This window comes from Hypomesus nipponensis, chromosome 8, assembly GCF_054491055.1.
Source record: "Hypomesus nipponensis isolate SF chromosome 8, ASM5449105v1, whole genome shotgun sequence".
In the NCBI taxonomy this organism is placed as follows: domain Eukaryota; kingdom Metazoa; phylum Chordata; class Actinopteri; order Osmeriformes; family Osmeridae; genus Hypomesus; species Hypomesus nipponensis.
Window position 1 is genome coordinate 848074 of NC_140368.1, and position 26759 is coordinate 874832.

Here is a 26759-nt window from a genome sequence, read left to right on the forward strand (position 1 = left end):
TTGAGAAGACTTCTGTTTGCTATGCAAAGGTCTTGAGAGAGCTAACACTTTCTCCTGCAAAAATTGCTCTAACGTTATCACAGTGTAAATGACAACAATTTCCAAGATAAATAAATTGCACATTTTATTGACCTTTGTAACTTTAGACTAGAAAACTCAAAACCAAAGTGGCTCCGCACCCAACACCTTATCCAGTACTGTATTTAAGAATATGTACAGTGGTCCAACCATTTCGATAATAAAAATGATTTTAATCTTTGCTACGGTTTTATTTATTGAGACAACGTTACCCCAAATTGATCTACTGCCCAGTAGTTTATTCATAAATATGCTCCGTTATCTAACATTTATTAGGATTACAATAATTGACTATTGTGCCGTACAATGGATAACAGTATAAGGTACAATGGATAACAGTATACGGTTAAAACGGCAACAGGTTACTTGAGAGGGTTGACATGTGTTTGTCCATGTGCAGCTAAAATTAATTTCTTCATGAGCAGTGAGACCTTTGTAAACAAGCAACAGCTGTCACAACTAATCTGTTAGAAAATCAGAGGTTCAAGATTGGGCTTTCAAGTATGTTAAAATGACTCATGGACAAGAAATCCCACATGCCTTGGCTTTGTCTCAGTGATAAAGAAAAGAAAACGATGCTACGTCAAGCATCATAATAGACCCTCAGTAAGTGACCTTGACTTCATAAAAGGAAATCTGCAGTTGTCCGCACCATATATGTAAACAAAATGCTGTAAGTTTGCGTAAAGCATAATAATTTTCTACCTGTTACATTGTCAATGTGAGGAAATGGTCAGAGCATTGAACAGAATTATTAGATTCTAGCTATTTTGTACACAAAAAGAAAACAGGATGGGCAGTCAGCTCTGAAGTTTAGCATTACCATCATGAAGTTTTCTGATGTTAAATTAGAAGCTACAGCAAGTTGATGCACACAAAGCCCTCGGGCCACCCCTCCCCCTGGCACCACTGATAGCCTCTTGGAACAATGAGCCTCATAGGTCTATGGGAGGACACCTCTACCCCAAATAAAGAAATATTTGCATTTGGTTTATCTAGCCCATAATCTCTGTCCATGTAGGGCTGAACGATACCCTTTATAAGCTGTCATGCAGGGGAGGAGAGGAGACATACCGTAGACAACCTGAAGGTAAGAACATAAGAGGAAGGAAGGAAGCATCCTGTAGGAAACAATATTTGTCTTTAACATGATATCAGAAGGTATAGAGGCATCTTAAACAATGCTGAGCTGCTGAATAGTTTGATTGTTCTTTACATCCATTTCATTCTCAGCTACAGCAATAGTTTAAACTCATCCAAGCCTAACCAACATCAGGTAAGAACTGTTTCAATGAAAATGGAAAATGGTACTGTGTGATGTGACGATAGTCTTAAACATAAATCATGTGTAGTGTTGTGAGTTATCACTGTATTTATGACACATTTCATTTATGAATTGGCCATTTCGATGCATAATGAAAAACCAATGATTGCTGCCATCATGTGGCCAACATGTTAAAATAGGAAATCTTTGAATGTTTATTTCATAAACTGTACAGGTAAAACAAATTGACAAGCATCTCGCAAGAGTAATACTCAACTTTTGTTGTCTAGCTTCAGTTACTTTCCTTTATTATGCAGATATTTTCATGCAGTAAACCTGTGCGGGACTGTTCGGTAACACTTTACATTGAGGTTTCATGAACTACCATATCACTACATAGCAATACCTATGGTACCAACATTAAAGTAAAATACAAACTGCTATGTAGTAAGACTTCAATAGACTTTAAAGTTTAACAGTACATGGTATTACACAATTGAAACATTGTCTGAGCTCCTTTTAGGTTGGGATTTCGAGGGGTAAATGGATTTTAACATTGATTTTGTTTAGGTAACACATTTTAACTGCCTACTTCTACTACGTAGTTACTGTACATAGTGGTAAATGTAACCTGTATGTGAATAAACAAAGCATACATCATTACACGATATAACATGTTTTTTATTACTCATGATCTCGCAGATCTCAGGATGGGGGACGCCTTGATGGCAGAGTTTGGGACAGCAGCTCCTTTTCTGAGGAAGTCAGACAAGGAACGTCTGGAGGCCCAGACTCGTCCTTTTGACATGAAGAAGAACTGCTTTGTGCCTGACCCAGAGGTTGAGTACGTCAAGGCACTAATAAGCAGTAGAGATGGGGACAAAGTCACTGTTGAAACTGAGTTTGGAAAGGTACGCACGACACAATTATTAATAAATAAAAATAGCTGATTGTACAACTGTTATATTCTTCCAAAGTATATGGGAAACAATATATCAAGTCTATGGTATTTTCTAATAATGCAAAAGGTCACGAACAGTAATTCACAGTCTGCACTCTATCAATTTCCAGACTACAACTCATAAGGAGGATGACGTCCATCCCCAGAACCCGCCAAAGTTTGATAAAATTGAGGACATGGCGATGTTCACCTTCCTGCACGAGCCTGCTGTGCTGTTTAACCTCAAAGAGCGTTATGCAGCCTGGATGATCTATGTGAGTAACAACCACAATGTACAAATAGGTTCCTACTGAGTAGAATACGATCATTAAAGAAGTAAAAATACTCTCCTTCCCCACAGACCTACTCAGGACTGTTCTGTGTGACTGTCAACCCCTACAAGTGGCTGCCAGTGTACGATCAGTCAGTTGTCAATGCTTACAGAGGCAAGAAGAGGAGTGAAGCTCCTCCTCACATCTTCTCCATCTCTGACAATGCCTACCAGTACATGCTGTCAGGTAAAACATGGTCTTTTAATACATTTGTACTGATGAAGCCAAATGGATCACATTAATGTGGAAATGTGCCTTTTTCTTGACAGACCGGGAAAATCAGTCTGTCCTGATCACGTAAGTGCACAAAAATCTACATGACTTAACTTGGCCATACAATAGGTATGTCTCTGGCTCTTTCATACTGTGCATTTACTATCCCTTCTTAGTGGAGAATCTGGTGCAGGAAAGACTGTGAACACCAAGAGAGTCATCCAGTACTTTGCCAGCATTGCAGCTGTTAGTGGAAAGAAGGACGCAAGTCAGGAAAAAAAGGTAACATTGTAATCCTGACAAAGAGAATATGAATTTACAGTTATAGTATGAATACTTACTATAGTTTGACATTGGATTTGACATTGGATTCTAGGGCACCCTGGAGGATCAAATCATCCAGTGTAACCCTGCCCTGGAGGCCTTTGGTAATGCCAAGACCATCAGAAATGACAACTCCTCCAGATTTGTAAGATTTCTTCAGTCTAACATGCATAATATTCAACATGATTATATCACCCAGTTGACAGTGAGTGTACAATTTCTTCACTTACAGGGAAAATTCATCAGAATTCATTTTGGAGTGAGTGGGAAGCTTTCATCTGCAGACATTGAAACTTGTGAGTAGTTTACCACTAATGTCTCCAAATGATGCAGTATTTAATACAAAATGACTGGTTTGATCAAATCATCAAAGTCAATGAAATCATGCTCATAAATCCTGATTTCGAGCAAATGTTTAATATAGTATTTTTCTCTTTTTGACAGATCTCCTGGAGAAGTCACGTGTCACTTTCCAGCTCAAGGCTGAGAGAGACTACCACATCTTCTACCAGATCTTGTCTCAAAAGAAGCCAGAACTGCTGGGTCAGTATATAAACAGCAGTGCATGTACTGTAGTAAAAATGCTTATGCATCGACCACTGTGGATCTAACCAACCCAATCACATGATTGAAGTTTCAATACTTATTTACAGAGATGCTGCTTATCACCAGCAACCCCTATGATTACGCCTTCATCTCCCAAGGAGAGATTGCTGTAACATCTATTGATGATTCTGATGAGCTGATGGCTACTGATGTAAGTGAATCATATACATATCTGAAATATATATATATATATATATAGCAATCAGGGCAATCTACTGTAATAGTATATGTCAAAATGTCATGTAAACATTTTCAACTTTACAATAGGAAGCCTTCGATGTGCTGGGCTTCACCCAAGAGGAGAAGAACGGCATTTACAAGCTGACTGGTGCCATCATGCACTATGGCAACATGAAGTTCAAGAACAAGCAAAGGGAGGAGCAGGCAGAGGCAGATGGCACTGAGGGTAACTTTTAATGATTCAAATATTAAAATTGTCATATCATCTAACATTTGAATCCCTTGTGTGTGGCATGGTCTTTAATCATTGTGAAATAGTTCACTGTGTTCAAATGTGAAATCTGTTATCACCACCATCAAACCTTCAAAAAAAAATTGAAGGTTGACCTCAATGTTTTTAACCTCAATGGGTCTTTACTAGTTAAATACAAGATGCCATAAAACCAAAATGTCACTGTGGGGCTTTATCCAACCAGCTACAACTTATGTTTTACAAATCCCTGCCTCTGCATTTTCAGATACCGACAAAGTCGCATACCTGATGGGCTTGAACTCTGCTGACCTTATCAAGGGTCTCTGCCACCCAAGGGTCAAAGTAGGAAACGAGTGGGTCACCAAAGGTCAAAGTGTCCAGCAGGTTTGTCTCAAGATAATAGTAATCACAGTTAGTTTGTTCGAGAGAAAGCCTTGCAATAATGTTGCTCAGATCTTGTGACCTTTAAAAACATGGATGTATAAAGTATTTTTGGACAAAGTTGGATTAACGTCCATAAAAATTATCCCTCTGTGCATTCAAATGTTCATATCAATCCATGTTTCATTGTTTTTATTGTACCCTCCTCTACAGGTGTACTACTCCATTGGTGCTCTGTCCAAGTCAGTGTATGAGAAGATGTTCCTGTGGATGGTGGTGAAAATCAACCAAACCCTGGACACCAAAAATGCACGCCAGCATTACATTGGTGTGCTGGACATTGCTGGTTTTGAGATTTTTGATGTGAGTATTTGGTGGAAAGGGATCATTTCCATGTTTATACATTAGTACAATTGGCAGTCAGCAAGAATACTAAAACTGTAAATCTCTTCTCTAGTTCAACACCTTTGAACAGCTGTGCATCAACTTCACCAATGAGAAGCTGCAGCAGTTCTTCAACCACCACATGTTTGTGCTGGAGCAAGAAGAGTACAAGAAAGAAGGAATTGTTTGGGAGTTCATTGACTTTGGCATGGACTTGGCAGCTTGTATTGAGCTAATTGAAAAGGTTGGTCTGTGTAGATGTGTCCAAAATTAATCACATCAAAGTTGTCTTGTGAACACAGATGAAATGAATTGACAAGAGGCAACATTTTTAATTGTTACTTTTAACTTCTCTGTCACCAGCCCATGGGTATCATGTCCATCCTTGAAGAGGAGTGCATGTTCCCCAAAGCCAGTGATGCTACATTCAAAGCCAAGCTGTATGACAACCACCTGGGCAAAACTGCCAACTTCCAGAAGCCCAGGATAATAAAAGGTCGACCAGAGGCCCATTTCTCCCTGGTTCACTATGCTGGTATTGTTGACTACAACATTGGTAACTGGCTGGTGAAGAACAAGGACCCTCTGAATGAGACTGTGGTTGGACTCTTCCAGAAATCAAGCCTTAAGTTATTGGGTGTGCTTTTTGCTGGCTATGCTAGTGCTGACGCTGCTGGTAAATATAAAAATAATTATAATCTTCTATCTTTAAAAAAAAAAAATTATGATGATAATATACTGTAATTGATCTTCCAATTCATGACAGCCGAGGCTGGAGGAGGAAAGAAGAAGAAAGGCTCCTCTTTCCAGACAGTGTCTGCTTTGCACAGGGTGAGTTTGTGTGTTAGGATAATTTCTCAAGTCATGCACAGAGTCGTCGGATTCAAACAAAGTACAATAGTTTAGTGCAAAGTCTGATCGCAATACAAAGTTTGTCTGCTAGCATGTTGTGCTAGCTAGCTATTTAAGTAGCCCCACTCTTTACAGTCATTGGTTGAGACAAAGGCATGCAAATGTTCCATGGTTCTTCTTCATTGGCTCCTTGCATAGACCTGGTGCGTGCGTGTTTGAGTGTGTGCGTGTTTAAGACATCAACCCTGATTGAAACACAACAACAGGATCTCCTGATGTCAAAAAAGCTCCTTCACAAAGGTGTCAAGCAAAAGGTCTCCAGACCTTGCACCCCATCTTAGTCCTTGTCAAAAAGCATCTCCTTAAAACTAATAAACCCCCAACATCTTCTAGTCTGAACAAATTCTCACCCTTCCCCCAGGGTGATAAGTCTTATAGAGTCTAGTTTGGGGGGCTCTGTTATCTGCTGACAAAGACTACTAAGCATCTGTATTATTCAGTATAAAACATCACATTCTTAATTTCTCCGACAGTGTGGATGTTCAAGATGTTACGGTGATGAATTTGTTTTTACTATAGATTAGATCTAATACAAAAACACTAGTAGCATGATTGTTCAATGTTTCTATTCACAGGAGAACCTGAACAAACTCATGACCAACTTGAAGTCTACTCACCCCCACTTTGTGCGTTGCCTCATCCCCAATGAGACCAAGACTCCTGGGGCCATGGAGAACCCTCTGGTCATGCACCAGCTGCGCTGTAACGGTGTGCTGGAAGGCATCAGAATCTGCAGGAAGGGATTCCCCAACAGGGTTCAGTATGGTGACTTCAAACAAAGGTGGAAAAGAAAACTCACACTGTTTTTGCATAAATCTTTTACGTATAAACGTATACAGATCAATGTACTCAATAATAGTTTTATACATTTATGATTTGATAGATATCGCATCCTAAATCCAAATGTTATCCCTGAGGGAGCGTTTATGGACAACAAGAAGGCAGCAGAAAAACTGCTGGGTAGTCTGGACATTGACCATGAGCAGTACAGATTAGGACACACTAAGGTGAATGTACTGAAAATGAGAGGCTGGCATAAAAACCCTGTTTGAATGAGCAGCATGAAAACGTATAATTTGAGTATCTTTATCAGGTGTTCTTCAAGGCTGGTCTGCTGGGTGTTCTAGAGGAGATGAGAGACGACCGTCTCGCGCTCATCATCACAGGGATCCAGTCCAGAGCACGTGGTGTATTAGCCAGAAATGAGTTCCAGAAAATTGTCGAGCGCAGGTATTGTACAAATTGACATACTGTAGTTCCAATTCTCAAAATTAGAAGTGAGAAGTTCAAGAGACTTTACTTCTTTGCAGAGATGCCCTGCTTGTGATCCAGTGGAACATCCGGGCCTTCATGGGGGTCAAGAATTGGCCCTGGATGAAGATGTACTTCAAGATCAAACCTCTGCTGAAGTCAGCTGAGACTGAGAAAGAGATGGCCAACATGAAGGAAGAGTTTATCAAACTTAAAGAAGCTTATGCTAAATCTGAAGCCCGTAGGAAAGAGCTGGAGGAGAAGATGGTCTCCCTTCTCCAAGAGAAGAACGACCTCCACCTCCAAGTCCAAACTGTGAGTGAAAGTCAGAACAAACTTTTATAATAATATAACTGAAGCGTCTTTCATTGCAAGTTGTAATTATTTGGTCCCCTCACAGGAACAAGACAGTCTGGGAGATGCTGAGGAGAGGTGTGAGGGATTGATCAAGAGTAAGATCCAGCTTGAGGCCAAATCCAAGGAGCTGACTGAAAGACTGGAGGATGAGGAGGAGATGAATGCAGAGCTTACTGCTAAGAAGAGAAAGCTGGAGGATGAGTGTTCAGAACTCAAGAAAGACATTGATGATCTGGAACTCACTCTGGCCAAAGTGGAGAAGGAGAAGCATGCCACGGAGAACAAGGTAAAAACCAACATGACTTGATAATGAGATCAAAGTAAAAGTGAGAACTAAATATTCCTACACTCTATGACTTCAGGTTAAAAACCTGACTGAGGAGATGGCAGCTCTGGATGAAATCATCGCCAAGCTGACCAAGGAGAAGAAAGCTCTCCAAGAAGCTCACCAGCAGACACTGGACGACCTTCAGAGTGAGGAGGACAAAGTCAACACTCTGACCAAGGCCAAAACCAAGCTGGAACAGCAGGTTGATGATGTGAGTATCAAACTGAGTATCAAGTCATCAAGTGTTACTGTAAGTTACAAGTAGGACAAAAGTGTATGATTTTCCTCATGATATTCCATTTGTATGATCAAACAGCTTGAAGGTTCTCTTGAGCAAGAGAAGAAGGTAAGAATGGACCTTGAGAGAGCCAAGAGGAAGCTGGAGGGAGACCTGAAGTTGACCCAGGAGAGCCTAATGGACCTGGAGAATGACAAACAGCAGATGGAGGAGAGACTGAAAAAGTGAGATTATAACCCAAAGGACTGTATCACGACAATGCTTACTTTTAGAGAAAGGGTTATAATGTGTATAATTTCCACAGGAAAGACTTTGAGATAAGTCAACTCAGCAGCAAAATTGAGGATGAGCAGGCCATGGGTGCCCAGCTTCAGAAGAAACTGAAGGAGCTGCAGGTTAGTCAATAGCACTGTATGGTTAAAGCTGCCTTGTAGGATACCAGCTGTTTGAACTTTGATCTCATCGGAAATCCTAACATTGTAGGCCCGTATTGAGGAGCTTGAGGAAGAGCTGGAGGCTGAGAGAGCTGCCCGTGCCAAGGTTGAGAAGCAGAGGGCAGACTTGGCCCGAGAGTTGGAGGAGATCAGTGAGAGGCTGGAGGAGGCTGGTGGAGCCACTGCTGCCCAGATTGAGATGAACAAGAAGAGGGAGGCAGAGTTCCAGAAGGTGCGCAGAGACCTTGAAGAGGCTACTCTGCAGCATGAGGCTACAGCTGCCACTCTGAGGAAGAAGAATGCAGACAGTGTGACCAACCTGGGGGAGCAGATTGACAACCTTCAGAGAGTGAAGCAGAAGCTGGAGAAGGAGAAGAGTGAGCTCAGGCTGGAGCTGGACGATGTGGTCTCCAACATGGAGCAGATCATCAAGTCCAAAGTGAGTGGTCCTAATATGAGAAGTTAGGAATTAGTAACAGGTGTATGTAAGTAGCCTACTGCATATACTGATGCCAATTGAATACCTCTTTAAACAGACAAACTTGGAGAAAATGTGCAGAACCCTTGAAGACCAGATGACTGAATACAGGACTAAATCTGAGGAGGGACAGCGATCCATCAATGATTTCACCATGCAGAAAGCAAAGCTTCAAACTGAAAATGGTAAGAAAACTGTAGATGAAAGATATAGCCATGAACGTCTAATGGATATACCACAGCTTATATTATAGTTTGGTTTAAAAGTCAAAATATGATTTAGACTGAAAGGACTTTTCAAAGTGTCCAAAAAAGTATTCCAAACAGCACAACATACAGTATATTTGTAATAATAGGTGAGCTTACCAGGCAAATGGAGGAGAAGGACTCCCTGGTTTCCCAACTTACCAGAGGAAAACAGTCTAATGTTCAGCAGATTGAGGATCTCAAAAGACAACTGGAGGAGGAAGTCAAGGTATGGACAGTAACTGCATTATCATCCTAGCAGAAATAATCATGGTCCAGCATCAATATTATGTCAACCTTTTTCCAGGCAAAGAATGCTCTAGCCCATGCAGTGCAGTCTGCTCGCCATGACTCAGAGCTGCTGAGGGAGCAGTATGAGGAGGAGCAGGAGGCCAAGGCTGAGCTGCAGCGCAGCATGTCCAAGGCTAACTCTGAGGTGGCTCAGTGGAGAACCAAGTATGAAACTGATGCCATCCAGAGGACCGAGGAGCTGGAAGAAGCCAAGTAAGGAGATCCTCACAACCAAACAGTGCTTCACTTCAGAAAGGACAATGTACCACAATACAGTCATGATGATTGTGCTAGGATTATACAAAGTTTATTTTCTGTCAAACAGGAAGAAGCTGGCTCAGCGTCTGCAAGATGCAGAAGAGGCTGTGGAAGCTGTCAATGCTAAATGTTCCTCCCTGGATAAGACTAAACACAGACTCCAGAATGAGATTGAAGATCTCATGGTGGATGTGGAGAGAGCCAATTCTGCTGCTGCTGTTCTGGACAAGAAGCAAAGAAACTTTGACAAGGTACAGTGACAGATCTTCAAGAGAATCTGGGTAGAAATACAGAGCACCATTCGTTAATGCTGCTTGTGTCACCTCCAGGTCCTGGCAGAGTGGAAGCAGAAGTATGAGGAGTCCCAGACTGAGCTGGAAAGCGCCCAGAAGGAGGCCAGATCCCTCAGCACTGAGCTCTTCAAACTGAAGAACTCCTATGAAGAGTCTCTGGATCATCTGGAGACCATGAAGAGGGAGAACAAGAACCTCCAAGGTCTGAATATGAACAAACTTGGCATAAGTCTATACATTGTTAATCAACAGTGGACATTGTCATAAACTGAATGGGTTCCTGTCAACAGAGGAAATTTCTGACCTGACTGAGCAACTTGGTGAGGGTGGAAAGACCATCCATGAGTTGGAAAAGATTCGTAAACAGCTGGAGCAGGAGAAGGCTGAGATCCAGACTGCTCTGGAGGAAGCTGAGGTGAGACTATTATTCAACTGCAATGGCATTTAGGAAAACATAGTTTATCAACAGCATATATATTAAAAATCAATGGGTTTTGATACAGGGCTCCCTGGAGCACGAGGAAGGCAAGATTCTCAGAGCTCAGCTGGAGTTCAACCAGGTCAAAGCTGACATTGAGCGCAAACTGGTGGAGAAGGATGAGGAGATGGAAATGGCCAAGAGAAACCAGCAGAGAGTGGTGGATACCCTGCAAAGTTCCCTGGAGTCTGAGACTCGCAGCAGGAACGAGGCTCTCAGGCTGAAGAAGAAGATGGAGGGAGACCTCAATGAGATGGAGATCCAGCTCAGCCAGGCCAACAGGCAGGCAGCAGAGGCCCAGAAGCAACTCAAGGGCCTCCATGCACATATGAAGGTAAACATGTTGGACCTAAAATATCCGTCTTTCTAAACACCACAATGCTTACTGACACAGTGGCTACAGCCAGAACAAGAATGAACCAGTTCAATTACAAGTTTAAATGACAACAACCAATATCTTTTTGACAGGACTCCCAACTGCAGCTGGATGATGCTCTTCGTGGCAATGATGATCTGAAGGAGAACATTGCTATTGTGGAGAGACGTAACAATCTGCTGCAGGCTGAACTGGACGAGCTGAGGTCCATGGTGGAGCAGACTGAGAGAGGCCGCAAACTGGCTGAGCAAGAACTGCTGGATGTCAGTGAGAGGGTTCAGCTGCTACACTCTCAGGTAACATGTTGATGGAGTACACCAGTTAAAACAGGTTATTGCATTATTTCTAAATAAAAACAACGTAACACATTTTCTCTTCTAGAACACCAGCCTGCTGAACCAGAAGAAGAAGCTAGAGGGCGACACTTCCCAGCTTCAGAATGAAGTGGAGGAGGCTGTGCAGGAGTGCAGGAATGCTGAGGAGAAAGCCAAGAAGGCCATCACTGATGCTGCCATGATGGCAGAGGAGCTGAAGAAGGAGCAGGACACCAGTTCTCACCTGGAGCGCATGAAGAAGAACATGGAGCAGACCATCAAGGACCTACAACATCGTCTGGATGAAGCTGAGCAAATCGCCATGAAGGGTGGCAAGAAGCAGGTCCAGAAGCTGGAGGCCAGGGTGAGTGTCTGAGGCTGGTTGGTACCTTATTCCCTCCTTCCAACAAAGGATTTAAGATTATGAAATGTGATCCTGATCCTTGGTATCCTTTTCCACCAGGTGAGGGAGCTGGAGACAGAGGTGGAGTTGGAGCAGAGGAAGAGCAGTGATTCAGTGAAAGGAGTCCGTAAATATGAGAGACGCATCAAGGAGCTCACCTACCAGGTTTACAGCAGTTGTTACCTGTAAAATGTCCTTACATCAGAGCGCAGAGATTGTAAAACAAGATGGAACATGATTCTGTTTCCATTTTGTCATGGTCCAGACTGAGGAGGACCGTAAGAACTTGAGCCGTCTGCAAGACCTGGTGGACAAACTGCAGCTGAAAGTCAAGTCCTACAAGAGAACTGCAGAGGAGGCTGTGAGTAGATTTCATCAACCTCAGAAGCATTTTTTATTGCAGTTTGCTTGAGGGACTAATAATAATTGTCAATGTCTTTCTCAGGAGGAACAGTCCAACTCTAATCTGGGCAAGTTCCGTAAAATGCAGCATGAGCTGGATGAAGCAGAAGAGAGGGCTGACATTGCTGAGTCCCAGGTCAACAAATTGAGATCCAAGAGTCGTGATGTAGGATCAAAGGTTAGTTATTGTTTGACTGACTTATAGTTTTAAGTATATAACATTGAATCCAAGTCTCTTGATTTCCAAAGGCCTACATAAGAATAATTCTGACTTTTTTTTGGATCCTTCTCCATCTTCTCCATCAGAAAGGACATGAAGAAGAATGAAGCTTCAAGATAGACTTGCCAAATTCTTGAAACAATAGTAATGTAGTGATCCCTTTATTTTTCCTGTGCAAATTAAGTCGAATAAAGAGTTAGCACCTTTCTGTGCTGCTTGTCCGTGTACAGATTTCTTGGATCAAATATAGCCAATATAAAATTACACAAATCTTTTTGGAACCTTGATCAAATACATCTAATACTGTATTACTAACTTGGTAGTGTATATCAAAACATCATTCATTACAGAGAGTCCATACTGTAAACTGATATAAAATATCAACATGAACTTCATCTATGTTATGCATTATATATTTTTATGAATCGCACTTACGTTATTCTGATGTGCCTGCATTAAAAACCCCATCAGACAGGAGAGATTACGTCATGGTAAACTTCCTTTGTGGTCCAATGGAGGCCATTCTGATAGTAGGAGTTAGACATCCGATCTATTAGTCTGTTTAACCCCAACTCTTAGTCAGCATGTTCCTCCCCTTAACTATATGACAGCAAGTTTTAGAGCCCCACAGATGGCCTGATAAGTCGCCATGTCACACGTCAGCAGCACATATTCTGTTTGTCCTTGAGTGTAAAGATAACCCTCTAAGATTCCTACTTCTGAGTCATGTGAGCAATGTAAAAGGTGTGAAAAGGGTACATCATCATTTCTATTCTGGTACATCACTGATATACAAAGCAGTCACTTGACTGTTCATATTGTCTCAATATACTGTATTTATTGAAAATTGTTTTATTTGATAATTATCGGTAGGCTTAACAGTGGAAAGATCTAGCAAGCCACTCTGCAAGGTTCTACATTCATTCAAACACCTTATAAACCTTAGAGTGTTTCTCCAGAGCAGCACGTTCAAGTTCTGTCCCTTCATACATGACTGTACTTAAATTGACAGTACTTACTGTACATTCTCACTGGCATTAAAAGTACCAGACAGCTGAGAATCCCCTCAACAGAGAGGGTAGCATTCAGTTCAGGAGGCTAATAATGGAGCCTCACAACCTGAGGTGTAGATTTATGAGACTTAAGAAGGCTTCTGTTTGTCATGCAAAGGTCTTGAGAGAGGTAACACTTTCTCCTCCAAATATTTCACAACATATTATTAAATAATTGATCATTTTGTCAGTTATCTTGATCTTAACACCAGCAAAAATAAGACCTTTTTAATTTCTGTATTTACCAAGGATCCAATAATCATTAGTATCACAGGTTACTTGAGTGGGTTGACATGTGCCTGCCAATGTGCAGCAAAAAGATATTTCTTAATGTGCTGTGAGACGTTCTCTCTTCTGATGAATTAGTTATGGCAGCTGCTGATGTCCTATGGACAAGAGAAGGAATCATATAACAACTGTACATGTTATATTTGTCCTCAAGGATAAAGGGAAGGAAACAATGCCAGCCAGGTGGAGCCGCAATGGAAGGATATTGACCTTGACTTTATGAAAGAAGGACAGCTGTAGATACTTGCTTGTTTATGCAACAAAAAAAGGACAATCATTGTGTAGCAATTTTAGAACAAACGATAAAGCAAAGTTTAGAAATTTGACAGTCCTATAATGAAGCTGCCATGAAACTCCCTAGGTGTCATTACAAAGGTGATGTCTTTGAAGCAGTCAGATCACTCCTCCCCCTGGCCCCCCTGATAGCCTCTTGGAACAATGAGCCTCATAGGTCTATGGGAGGAGACCTCTACCCCAAATAAAGAAATCATTTTTAAATCTAGCTCGTTTTCTGTCCATGTAGGGCTGAACAGTACCGTTTATAAACAGGCTTGCAGGGCTGGAGAGGAGACAGAGAGCAGGCAACCTGAAGGTAAGAACATAAGAGACAGAGCAAAGAAACTTGTCAATGAAAGAACCATTTGTCTTTAGCTGATTATCAAAGTGTATCTGCAAACAATGCACTTGTCAATAGACTGATTGTTCTTCGTATCTTATATTTAGTAGAAAATTGATCAAATCCATCCAGGCCTAACCTACATAAGGTAAGAACAGTTTCAGTTATTTCATAAGATACAATAAGGCTATGGACCCAGTTGGGTATTAAACAAATACATGAATTAATAACTGTATAACTGGATTTTTAGCTATTAAAATCGTTTTTATTTAATACAGCATTCTAATGAATTTGATGTTATGAACTGGCCAATGCAATACATAAAAAACGGCAATGCAGTTTTTATTATAAGTTGCTGTGTAAACAATGTGTTGTCTTGTAAAATGGCCAAGAGGGGAAGTATCACTATTGTTTTCATATGTGCATTTATTATAGTGTAAAACATGCTACTTACGGTAAATGTAAATATTAATATCTGACTTACGAGGTACATTATGAGGCAACATTTGGACTTTTGCAAGACTATTACTGTATGGTCTTTTCTCTTGTCTCAGTGAGGTTCCTCTACTGTGAAACTAATATCAAAACCATACTTTAAAATGTTGTAGGAATATTGAGGATTTTTCGTTTTCGTTTTCTCATGCCACAGATCTCAGGATGGGGGACGCCTTGATGGCAGAGTTTGGGACAGCAGCTCCTTTTCTGAGGAAGTCAGACAAGGAACGTCTGGAGGCCCAGACTCGTCCTTTTGACATGAAGAAGAACTGCTTTGTGCCTGACCCAGAGGTTGAGTACGTCAAGGCACTAATAAGCAGTAGAGATGGGGACAAAGTCACTGTTGAAACTGAGTTTGGAAAGGTATGCACGACACAATTATTAATAAATAAAAATAGCTGATTGTACAACTGTTATATTCTTCCAAAGTATATGGGAAACAATATATCAAGTCTATGGTATTTTCTAATAATGCAAAAGGTCACGAACAGTAATTCACAGTCTGCACTCTATCAATTTCCAGACTACAACTCATAAGGAGGATGACGTCCATCCCCAGAACCCGCCAAAGTTTGATAAAATTGAGGACATGGCGATGTTCACCTTCCTGCACGAGCCTGCTGTGCTGTTTAACCTCAAAGAGCGTTATGCAGCCTGGATGATCTATGTGAGTAACAACCACAATGTACAAATAGGTTCCTACTGAGTAGAATATGATCATTAAAGAAGTAAAAATACTCTCCTCCCCCACAGACCTACTCAGGACTGTTCTGTGTGACTGTCAACCCCTACAAGTGGCTGCCAGTGTACGATCAGTCAGTTGTCAATGCTTACAGAGGCAAGAAGAGGAGTGAAGCTCCTCCTCACATCTTCTCCATCTCTGACAATGCCTACCAGTACATGCTGTCAGGTAAAACATGGTCTTTTAATACATTTGTACTGATGAAGCCAAATGGATCACATTAATGTGGAAATGTGCCTTTTTCTTGACAGACCGGGAAAATCAGTCTGTCCTGATCACGTAAGTGCATAAAAGCCTACATGACTTAACTTGGCCATACAATAGGTATGTCTCTGGCTCTTTCATACTGTGCATTTACTATCCCTTCTTAGTGGAGAATCTGGTGCAGGAAAGACTGTGAACACCAAGAGAGTCATCCAGTACTTTGCCAGCATTGCAGCTGTTAGTGGAAAGAAGGACGCAAGTCAGGAAAAAAAGGTAACATTGCAATCCTGACAAAGAGAATATGAATTTACAGTTATAGTATGAATACTTACTATAGTTTGACATTGGATTTGACATTGGATTCTAGGGCACCCTGGAGGATCAAATCATCCAGTGTAACCCTGCCCTGGAGGCTTTTGGTAATGCCAAGACCATCAGAAATGACAACTCCTCCAGATTTGTAAGATTTCTTCACTCATGTTTTTACATGCACTATATTCAACATGATTATATCACCCAGTTGACAGTGAGTGTACAATTTCTTCACTTACAGGGAAAATTCATCAGAATTCATTTTGGAGTGAGTGGGAAGCTTTCATCCGCAGACATTGAAACTTGTGAGTAGTTTACCACTAATGTCTCCAAAATTATGCTGTATTTAATACAAAATGACTGGTTTGATCAAATCATCAAAGTCAATGAAATCATGCTCATAAATCCTGGATTCAAGCAAATGTTTAATATAGTATTTTTCTCTTTTTGACAGATCTCCTGGAGAAGTCACGTGTCACTTTCCAGCTCAAGGCTGAGAGAGACTACCACATCTTCTACCAGATCCTGTCTCAAAAGAAGCCAGAACTGCTGGGTCAGTATATAAACAGCAGTGTATGTACTGTAGTAAAAATGCTTATGAATCAACTACTGTGGATTTAACCAACCCAATAATACAATTTAAGTTCAAATACTTATTTACAGAGATGCTGCTCATCACCAGCAACCCCTATGATTACACCTTCATCTCCCAAGGAGAGATTTCTGTAACATCCATTGATGATTCTGATGAGCTGATGGCTACTGATGTAAGTGAAGCATATGTATCAATCTACTGTAATATTATATGTAAAAATGTAATGTAAACATTTTGTACTTTACAATAGGAAGCCTTCGATGTACTGGGCTTCACCCAAGAGGAGAAGAACGGCATTTACAAACTGACTGGTGCCATCATGCACATGGGCAACATGAAGTTCAAGAACAAGCAGAGGGAGGAGCAGGCAGAGGCAGATGGCACTGAGGGTAACTTTTAATGATTCAAATATTAAAACTATCATATTGTGTAACATTTGAATCCCTTGTGTGTGGCATGGTCTTTAATCATTGTGAAATAGTTCACTGTGTTCAGATGTGAAATCTGTTATCACCACCATCAAACCTTCAAAATGTTTTGGACCTCAATGTGTCTTAACTAGTTAAATACAAGATTACATAAAACCAAAATGTCACTGTGGGGCTTTATCCAACCAGCTACAACTTATGTTTTACAAATTCCTGCCTCTGCATTTTCAGATACCGACAAAGTCGCATACCTGATGGGCTTGAACTCTGCTGACCTGATCAAGGGTCTCTGCCACCCAAGGGTCAAAGTAGGAAACGAGTGGGTCACCAAAGGTCAAAGTGTCCAGCAGGTTTGTCTAAAGATTAAAGTAATCATATTTCTCTTATAAAAGTATACTGTAAAAGAGTTACTTTGTTAGAGAGAAGTTTCAACAGAAGCCTAGCAATAATGTTGCTCATATCTTGTGACCTTTAAAACATAGTTGGATTAACATCCATAAAAATGATACCTCTGTGCATTTTACAAATGTTCATATTGATCCATGTTTAATTGTTTTATTGTACCCTCCTCTACAGGTGTACTACTCCATTGGTGCTCTGTCCAAGTCAGTGTATGAGAAGATGTTCCTGTGGATGGTGGTGAGAATCAACCAATCTCTGGACACCAAGAATGCTCGTCAGCATTTCATTGGTGTGCTGGATATTGCTGGCTTTGAGATCTTTGATGTGAGTATTTGGTGGAAAAGGGATCATGTTGAACTTTATCTGTGGAACCTTTTATCTGTCCATATCTGTCTTACTGTCTGTCAATCTATTTTGCTCTCAGAAAACACACTGAAACGTAAATCTCTTTTCTAGTTCAACACCTTTGAACAGCTGTGCATTAATTTCACTAATGAGAAGCTGCAGCAGTTCTTCAACCACCACATGTTTGTGCTGGAGCAAGAAGAGTACAAGAAAGAAGGAATTATTTGGGAGTTCATTGACTTTGGCATGGACTTGGCAGCTTGTATTGAGCTTATCGAGAAGGTTAGTATCAAGTTTAATCAAGTTCTATTATGTATAAGAGGTGCTTATCTAAACCACTTTTGGATAAAAAGCACTGACAGGGATGCTTCAGTGAGGTGGGAGGACCTGAACTTATAGTCAGCACTGTTATTTCCTAAATTTGACTTGGAACATTTTGTCTTTTGTCCCGCCAACCAGCCCATGGGTATCATGTCTATCCTTGAAGAGGAGTGCATGTTCCCCAAAGCCAGTGATGCTACATTCAAAGCCAAGCTGTATGACAACCACCTGGGCAAAAACCCCAACTTCCAGAAGCCCAGGATAGTAAAAGGTCGACCAGAGGCCCATTTCTCCCTGGTTCACTATGCAGGCACAGTTGACTACAACATTGGTAACTGGCTGGTGAAGAACAAGGACCCTCTGAATGAGACTGTAGTCGGACTCTTCCAGAAATCAAGCCTGAAGTTATTGGGTGTGCTTTTTGCTGGCTATGCTGGTGCTGACTCTGCTGGTAAATATAAAAATAAATCTAATAATGTATAAACATTTAAAAAAATGTTTATGATGATAATATATTTGATTTTCTAATTCATGACAGCTGAGTCTGGAGGAGGAAAGAAGAAGAAAGGCTCCTCTTTCCAGACAGTGTCTGCTTTGCACAGGGTGAGGTTGTGCGCAGATGTTCAAGATGTTTTAGTGATGATGATGATCTTTACAAGAGATAACACTAATTCAAGTTATCTAATACAAAAACTCAAATAGCATGATTGTTCAAAATCTTTCTATCCACAGGAGAACCTGAACAAACTCATGACCAATTTGAGGTCTACTCACCCCCACTTTGTGCGTTGCCTCATCCCCAATGAGAGCAAGACTCCTGGGGCCATGGAGAACCCTCTGGTCATGCACCAGCTGCGCTGTAACGGTGTGCTGGAAGGCATCAGAATCTGCAGGAAGGGATTCCCCAACAGGATTCAGTACGGTGACTTCAAACAAAGGTGTCTTTTTTTGTTTTTATTTACTATTTTGGTATGTAACTCTATGTTACATCACTCCTTATGTCTAAAAAACATAATTTATGATCATTGTATTTGATAATATCTGGGTATTTCATTTAATAATGTGTATACTGTCTGATTCAATTCAGATACCGCATCCTAAACCCAAATGTTATCCCTGAGGGAGCGTTTATGGACAACAAGAAGGCAGCAGAAAAACTGCTGGGTAGTCTGGACATTGACCATGAGCAGTACAGATTAGGACACACTAAGGTGAATGTACTGAAAATTAGAGGCTGGCATAAACACCCTGTTTGAATGAGCAGCATGAAAACGTATAATTTGAGTGTCTTTATCAGGTGTTCTTCAAGGCTGGTCTGCTGGGTGTTCTAGAGGAGATGAGAGACGACCGTCTCGCTCTCATCATCACAGGGATCCAGTCCAGAGCCCGAGGTCTGCTTGCCAGAATTGAGTTCCAGAAAATAGTTGAACGCAGGTAGTGTTCTCTTAATCACAAAATAAATTGTTATTTGTTGAGTGTGTAAACTAGTCCTTGTACTGTCTCCCCACCCTCAAGAAAAGGCTAAAGACGCACTTGTTCCAGGAGAACAGAAAGAAGAATTTGTTGGATCCAATGTTAAGTTACTACTTCCAGGAACACAATGACATTTATTGTGTGACTTGTTGGTTAGTTTTTAACTGATTTAGCTACTTGTACTCGCTGTAAATTATATTATTGTTGCTTGCTTTCCTACAGGTACTTTATTGCACTTTTATGGTTCATGTTGTTAAATTGTAATTTGTTTAACTACATGCTCTTGTGTTTCTCCCTATTGGCACATATTTGCTTTTCACAATGTATGCTTCATGTTTTGGTTACCCGCAATATTTTTGTTGTTTATGATCATTGACCTAATCACTTTTGTAAAGCTCTCTCTTGGAAGTCCCTTTGGATAAAAGCGTTTGCTAAACAAATAAATATAAATGTAGTAAAAACGTTAAGCGGAAATTAAACTATGCTATCATACTCAGGGATGCCCTACTCGTGATCCAGTGGAACGTTCGTGCCTTCATGGGGGTCAAGAATTGGCCCTGGATGAAGATGTACTTCAAGATCAAACCTCTGCTTGTCTCAGCTGAGACTGAGAAAGAGATGGCCAACATGAAGGAAGAATTCCTGAAGCTTAAAGAAGCTTATGCTAAATCTGAAGCCCGCAAAAAAGAGCTGGAAGAGAAAATGGTCTCCCTTCTCCAAGAGAAGAATGACCTCCAACTCCAAGTCCAAACTGTAAGTGAAAGTCACAACAAAGTTATAAAGACAACAAACACAATATAAATGGTGTCTTTTTTTTGCAAGTTATAATTATTTGGTCCCCTCACAGGAACAAGACAGTCTGGGAGATGCTGAGGAGAGGTGTGAGGGATTGATCAAGAGCAAGATCCAGCTTGAGGCCAAATCCAAGGAGCTGACTGAAAGACTGGAGGATGAGGAGGAGATGAATGCGGAGCTAACTGCTAAGAAGAGAAAGCTGGAGGATGAGTGTTCAGAACTCAAGAAAGACATTGATGATCTGGAACTCACTCTGGCCAAAGTGGAGAAGGAGAAGCATGCCACAGAAAACAAGGTAAAAACCAACTTGACTTGATAATGAGATCAAAGTAAAAGTGAGAACTAAATATTCCTACACTCTATGACTTCAGGTTAAAAACCTGACTGAGGAGATGGCAGCTCTGGATGAAATCATCGCCAAGCTGACCAAGGAGAAGAAAGCTCTCCAGGAGGCTCACCAGCAGACACTGGACGACCTTCAGAGTGAGGAGGACAAAGTCAACACTCTGACTAAGGCCAAAACCAAGCTGGAACAGCAGGTTGATGATGTGAGTATCAAAAAATCAAGTCATCAAGTGTTACTGTAAGTTACAATTAGAACAAAGGTGTACGGTTTTCGTCATGATATTCCACTTGTATGATCAACCAGCTTGAAGGTTCCCTGGAGCAAGAGAAGAAGGTAAGAATGGACCTTGAGAGAGCCAAGAGGAAGTTGGAGGGAGACCTGAAGTTGACCCAGGAGAGCCTAATGGACCTGGAGAATGACAAACAGCAGATGGAGGAGAGACTGAAGAAGTAAGATTATAAACTAACAGGACATGATGAAATGCTTACTTATAGAGAAAGGGTTATAATGTGTATAATTTCCACAGGAAAGACTTTGAGATAAGTCAACTCAACAGCAAGATCGAGGATGAGCAGGCCATGGGTGCCCAGCTTCAGAAGAAACTGAAGGAGCTGCAGGTTAGTCAATAGCACTGTATGGTTAAAGCTGCCTTGTAGGATACCAGCTGTTTAAACTCTGATCTCATCAGAAATCCTTACATTGTAGGCCCGTATTGAGGAACTTGAGGAAGAGCTGGAGGCTGAGAGAGCTGCCCGTGCCAAGGTTGAGAAGCAGAGGGCAGACTTGGCCCGAGAGTTGGAGGAGATCAGTGAGAGGCTGGAGGAGGCTGGTGGAGCCACTGCTGCCCAGATTGAGATGAACAAGAAGAGGGAGGCAGAGTTCCAGAAAGTGCGCAGAGACCTTGAAGAGGCTACTCTGCAGCATGAGGCTACAGCTGCCACTCTGAGGAAGAAGAATGCAGACAGTGTGGCTGACCTGGGGGAGCAGATTGACAACCTTCAGAGAGTGAAGCAGAAGCTGGAGAAGGAGAAGAGTGAGCTCAGGCTGGAGCTGGACGATGTGGTCTCCAACATGGAGCAGATCGTCAAGTCCAAAGTGAGTTGTGAATATGAGAAGTTAGGAATTAGTAACAGGTGTATGTAAGTAGCCTACTGCATATACTGATGGCCAATTGAATACCTCTTTAACAGACAAACTTGGAAAAAATGTGCAGAACCCTTGAAGACCAGATGACTGAATACAGGACTAAATCTGAGGAGGGACAGCGATCCATCAATGATTTCACCATGCAGAAAGCAAAGCTTCAAACTGAAAATGGTAAGAAAACTGTATATTGGAATGAAATTTCAATGGAAATACCACTGCTACTTTCTTTACTTTCCCTGGTGAAAATATGATTTTTTGTTCTTCTTCCTTTTTTTTCAGGTGAACTTGCTAGGCAACTGGAGGAGAAAGACTCCCTGGTTTCCCAACTTACCAGAGGAAAACAGTCTAATGTTCAGCAGATTGACGATCTCAAAAGACAACTGGAGGAGGAAGTCAAGGTATGGACAGTAACTGCATTATCATCCTAGCAGAAATAATCATGGTCCAGCATCAATATTATGTCTACCTTTTTCCAGGCAAAGAATGCTCTAGCCCATGCAGTGCAGTCTGCTCGCCATGACTCAGAGCTGCTGAGGGAGCAGTATGAGGAGGAGCAGGAGGCCAAGGCTGAGCTGCAGCGCAGCATGTCCAAGGCTAACTCTGAGGTGGCTCAGTGGAGAACCAAGTATGAAACTGATGCCATCCAGAGGACCGAGGAGCTGGAAGAGGCCAAGTAAGGAGATCTTCACAACCAAACAGTGCTTTACTTCAGAAAGGACAATGTACCACAATACAGTCATGATGATTGTGCTAGGATTATGCAAAGTTTATTTTCTGTCAAACAGGAAGAAGCTGGCTCAACGTCTGCAAGATGCAGAAGAGGCTGTGGAAGCTGTCAATGCTAAATGTTCCTCCCTGGATAAGACTAAACACAGACTCCAGAATGAGATTGAAGATCTCATGGTGGATGTGGAGAGATCCAATGCTGCTGCTGCTGTTCTGGACAAGAAACAAAGAAACTTTGACAAGGTACAGTGACCGATCTTCAAGAGAATCCGGGTAGAAATACAGGGCACCATTCGTTAATGCTGCTTGTGTCACCTCCAGGTCCTGGCAGAGTGGAAGCAGAAGTATGAGGAGTCCCAGACTGAGCTGGAAAGCGCCCAGAAGGAGGCCAGATCCCTCAGCACTGAGCTCTTCAAACTGAAGAACTCCTATGAAGAGTCTCTGGATCATCTGGAGACCATGAAGAGGGAGAACAAGAACCTCCAAGGTCTGAATATGAACAAACTTGGCATAAGTCTATACATTGTTAATCAACAGTGGACATTCTTTAAAACTGAATGGGTTCCTGTCAACAGAGGAAATTTCTGACCTGACTGAGCAACTTGGTGAAGGTGGAAAGAGCATCCATGAGTTGGAGAAAGTTCGTAAACAGCTGGAGCAGGAGAAGGCTGAGATCCAGACTGCTCTGGAGGAAGCTGAGGTGAGACTATTATTCAACTGCAATGGCATTTAGGAAAACATAGTGCATCAACAGCATACATATTAAAAATCAATGGGTTTTGATACAGGGCTCCCTGGAACACGAGGAAGGCAAGATTCTCAGAGCTCAGCTGGAGTTCAACCAGGTCAAAGCTGACATTGAGCGCAAACTGGTGGAGAAGGATGAGGAGATGGAAATGGCCAAGAGAAACCAGCAGAGAGTGGTGGATACCCTGCAAAGTTCCCTGGAGTCTGAGACTCGCAGCAGGAACGAGGCTCTCAGGCTGAAGAAGAAGATGGAGGGAGACCTCAATGAGATGGAGATCCAGCTCAGCCAGGCCAACAGGCAGGCAGCAGAGGCCCAGAAGCAACTCAAGGGCCTCCATGCACATATGAAGGTAAACATGTTGGACCTAAAATATCCGTCTTTCTAAACACCACAATGCTTACTGACATAGTGGCTACAGCCAGAACAAGAATGAACCAGTTCAATTACAAGTTTACATGATAACAACCAATATCTTTTTGACAGGACTCCCAACTGCAGCTGGATGATGCTCTTCGTGGCAATGATGATCTGAAGGAGAACATTGCCATTGTGGAGAGACGTAACAATCTGCTGCAGGCTGAACTGGACGAGCTGAGGTCCCTGGTGGAGCAGACTGAGAGAGGCCGCAAACTGGCTGAGCAAGAACTGCTGGATGTCAGTGAGAGGGTTCAGCTGCTACACTCTCAGGTAACATGTTGATGGAGTACACCAGTTAAAACAGGTTATTGCATTATTTCTAAATAAAAACAACGTAACACATTTTCTCTTCTAGAACACCAGCCTGCTGAACCAGAAGAAGAAGCTAGAGGGCGACACTTCCCAGCTTCAGAATGAAGTGGAGGAGGCTGTGCAGGAGTGCAGGAATGCTGAGGAGAAAGCCAAGAAGGCCATCACTGATGCTGCCATGATGGCAGAGGAGCTGAAGAAGGAGCAGGACACCAGTTCTCACCTGGAGCGCATGAAGAAGAACATGGAGCAGACCATCAAGGACCTGCAGCACCGTCTGGATGAAGCTGAGCAAATCGCCATGAAGGGTGGCAAGAAGCAGGTCCAGAAGCTGGAGGCCAGGGTGAGTGTCTGAAGCTGGTTGGTACCTTATGGTACCTTATTCCATCCTTCCAACAAAGGATTTAAGATTATGAAATGTGATCCTAAGGGAAAATAGGTTCACAGCTGTCAACAACTTGGTATCCTTTTCCTTCAGGTGAGGGAGCTGGAGACAGAGGTGGAGTTGGAGCAGAAGAAAGGAGGTGATTCAGTGAAAGGAGTCCGTAAATATGAGAGACGCATCAAGGAGCTCACCTACCAGGTAAATAGTAGTTCTTGCTGTCATCTGTAAAATGTCCTTTCATCAGAGCAGAGATTGAGAAACAAGATGGAACATGATTCTGTTTCCATTTTGTCGTGGTCCAGACTGAGGAGGACCGTAAGAACTTGAGCCGTCTGCAAGACCTGGTGGACAAACTGCAGCTGAAGGTCAAGTCCTACAAGAGAACTGCAGAGGAGGCTGTGAGTAGAAATATTGATCTCATAAGCCTTTCTGATTTCAGTTTGCTTAAGGGACAACAATTATTCTCATTGTCTTTCTCAGGAGGAACAGTCCAACTCTAATCTGGGCAAGTTCCGTAAACTGCAGCATGAGCTGGATGAAGCAGAAGAGAGGGCTGACATTGCTGAGTCCCAGGTCAACAAATTGAGATCCAAGAGTCGTGACGTTGGATCAAAGGTTAGTTTCTCTAGGAATGATAGCTTCTTTTAAAATAATTACACTCTGATTTTAATTTCCGTATAAATATTAGGCATCTACTCTCCATTCACTCCTACATAAATACAATTGTTTATACTTCAACAAACACAATATTTTACTTTGTCTTAATCTCCTGCATCTTCTCCATCAGAAAGGACATGATGAAGAGTGAGGCTCTCAGATGGACGTCTTTACATCTTGAAATGGTTGTAGTAATGTAACTTCCCCTTTATTCTTCATGTACCTGAAACTGTACAGAATAAAGAGTATCAATAGCAACTTCTCTTTCATGTGCTGCTTTCCCTTGTATACAGTTGTTGGACAGATATCGTAGCAGATATATTGTAACAGATATATTCATATACACAATGAATGTTGCACTCTTAACATAATTTAATGGAGCTGAGGATACAATCAGAATACAAAACACATTGTTTGACAGAAGCTGGCAATATAGGAAGTTCTGCAATAATTGAGAATTGAACAAGCTAAAATATTATTTGAACTTAGAAGCGCTGTAGCTCTACAAACAACACAATTAGACCGTTTCCCATAAATAGTATTGAATGTTTCGATGAACATAGATGAAACATTAAAGCCATGTGTTTCATTTTTTTTTTCTCAAATATTTTCTTAATATTGGAACCGTTACTCAAGACAACTAAAACATGTTCCTAAACGAACAATATGTAGGTAGAGCTTTATGTCCTTCAAATATCCTACAGAAGATCTGAATGGGATGAGGATTATGTTGATTTACAGTACCTGCATCAAAAGGTTTAAGTTAAAAACACCAGCCGGACTGTTTCCAATAAAAGGTGATTGTATATCAAATTAAAGTCAGTATTAAATACACATATGTACATAATGAAATGTAAAAATAGAAATGTTAAACGAAAAACATGTACAAAGAAGAAACCCATGACAACAAGAAAAATCTCATCTGTTTCAGGAATGCCATTGGAGCTGGTTGCATTTTTAATTCACAGTAAGTTGGAAGACCTAACTACATTTGCATTTCGTCAACTTCACTGACTATTTCTCCTGATTTTTCCTTTATGGAACACTTTCTAAGGGACCTTTCCCTTATAAGCAAAACATGGAGCGTAATGGTAATTTAATTTTAAAAAGTATTAGGAACACTTGCATGGATTGCTTATTTTGTTAACTAACACCTACTGAGATTGTTCTTAACGATCAGAAATCTTTCAATATCTTTTCATCAGGTGTCCCTGTGGAATGACAAGACTCTTTACACTACTGGGACAGACACTTAAAAGTAAGGTCACATTGTAATCATAACAAACTAAATATGGTAAAAAAAATAAATAAACAAATGCATTTTTTTTATCACACCAAATTTCAGTTATAAGCAGGCTGTTAAAGCAGTTAAACACCAATATTTAAAACACCCCAAAAGTTTAACAAAAATTAATTGTTTTGGAAAGCAGGAAACATTCAAGAAATTGTACACACACCTTTTATCAGGTTTTCAATGAATATCAAATATTCTACATCTATTGACATTAGAAATGGCACGAGAATGACAAATTGCAGTGGATCATATGTGTGGTTTGACAGTTTGGTGGTGGGTCAGAGACTGATTGAAAGAGTTTGTTTTTTATAACTGTAAACAGGGAGTGCAACTCCAACTCAAACGGAAAGACACCCAAATATTATGAGGATATCTGTATGTTCAAATCTTTCCGTTAGAAAACTTTATTTCACATAATAAAGGTGTATTT

General features: G+C 41.2%; 2 protein-coding genes and 1 long non-coding RNA gene across 4 annotated transcripts in view; 2 read left to right on the top strand and 1 right to left on the bottom strand.

The window, feature by feature from the left end:
* LOC146274649 (uncharacterized) overlaps window positions 1–12790 on the bottom strand; it is a 28096-nt gene extending 15306 nt beyond the window's left edge. The window contains exons 1-2 of the long non-coding RNA XR_014766288.1: window positions 12669–12790; window positions 6485–6597 (exon numbers count right to left, since the gene is read on the bottom strand). This is a non-coding gene — a long non-coding RNA (uncharacterized LOC146274649). The remainder of the gene's footprint in view (window positions 1–6484; window positions 6598–12668) is intronic.
* On the top strand, window positions 955–12445 carry LOC146274651 (myosin-7-like). 2 transcript variants are annotated; one of them, XM_084702843.1, is made up of 38 exons: window positions 955–1354; window positions 2045–2253; window positions 2414–2557; window positions 2644–2800; window positions 2884–2911; window positions 3004–3109; window positions 3204–3296; window positions 3384–3447; window positions 3596–3694; window positions 3805–3908; window positions 4025–4163; window positions 4456–4574; window positions 4785–4934; window positions 5029–5199; window positions 5319–5631; window positions 5722–5786; window positions 6443–6648; window positions 6751–6874; window positions 6961–7097; window positions 7178–7433; window positions 7519–7761; window positions 7838–8014; window positions 8120–8265; window positions 8346–8436; window positions 8525–8914; window positions 9012–9138; window positions 9309–9427; window positions 9506–9702; window positions 9815–9998; window positions 10077–10242; window positions 10331–10455; window positions 10544–10852; window positions 10987–11190; window positions 11276–11572; window positions 11672–11776; window positions 11877–11972; window positions 12057–12191; window positions 12324–12445. In XM_084702843.1, exons 2-38 carry the CDS (start codon window positions 2053–2055, stop codon window positions 12351–12353), a joined length of 5817 nt encoding a protein of 1938 aa, XP_084558969.1. In that variant the 5' UTR covers window positions 955–1354; window positions 2045–2052; the 3' UTR covers window positions 12354–12445. The 2 variants fall into 2 exon arrangements, with proteins under 2 accessions (XP_084558969.1, XP_084558970.1); XM_084702844.1 differs by having other exon boundaries at window positions 958–1354; window positions 12320–12445.
* A 1320-nt stretch (window positions 12791–14110) lies between the features above and the next one.
* On the top strand, window positions 14111–25313 carry LOC146274652 (myosin-7-like). Its single transcript, XM_084702847.1, has 39 exons — window positions 14111–14165; window positions 14297–14337; window positions 14839–15047; window positions 15208–15351; window positions 15438–15594; window positions 15678–15705; window positions 15798–15903; window positions 15998–16090; window positions 16184–16247; window positions 16397–16495; window positions 16606–16709; window positions 16788–16926; window positions 17197–17315; window positions 17542–17691; window positions 17824–17994; window positions 18172–18484; window positions 18572–18636; window positions 18766–18971; window positions 19121–19244; window positions 19331–19467; window positions 20004–20259; window positions 20354–20596; window positions 20673–20849; window positions 20951–21096; window positions 21174–21264; window positions 21353–21742; window positions 21838–21964; window positions 22073–22191; window positions 22270–22466; window positions 22579–22762; window positions 22841–23006; window positions 23095–23219; window positions 23308–23616; window positions 23751–23954; window positions 24040–24336; window positions 24472–24576; window positions 24681–24776; window positions 24859–24993; window positions 25166–25313. Exons 3-39 carry the CDS (start codon window positions 14847–14849, stop codon window positions 25184–25186), a joined length of 5808 nt encoding a protein of 1935 aa, XP_084558973.1. The 5' UTR covers window positions 14111–14165; window positions 14297–14337; window positions 14839–14846; the 3' UTR covers window positions 25187–25313.
* The last annotated feature ends 1446 nt before the right edge of the window (window positions 25314–26759 follow it).

Coding starts and splice junctions, on each gene's coding strand:
- LOC146274651 (XM_084702843.1), top strand. CDS start 2,053: ATGGGGGACGCCTTGATGGCAGAGTTTGGGACAGCAGCTCCTTTTCTG. Junction 8,015..8,119: donor TGGAACAGCAGGTTGATGAT/GTGAGTATCAAA, acceptor ATGATCAAACAG/CTTGAAGGTTCTCTTGAGCA. Junction 9,139..9,308: donor AAAGCTTCAAACTGAAAATG/GTAAGAAAACTG, acceptor TTGTAATAATAG/GTGAGCTTACCAGGCAAATG.
- LOC146274652 (XM_084702847.1), top strand. CDS start 14,847: ATGGGGGACGCCTTGATGGCAGAGTTTGGGACAGCAGCTCCTTTTCTG. Junction 15,595..15,677: donor CTACCAGTACATGCTGTCAG/GTAAAACATGGT, acceptor TTTTCTTGACAG/ACCGGGAAAATCAGTCTGTC. Junction 23,955..24,039: donor TTCAGCTGCTACACTCTCAG/GTAACATGTTGA, acceptor TTTCTCTTCTAG/AACACCAGCCTGCTGAACCA.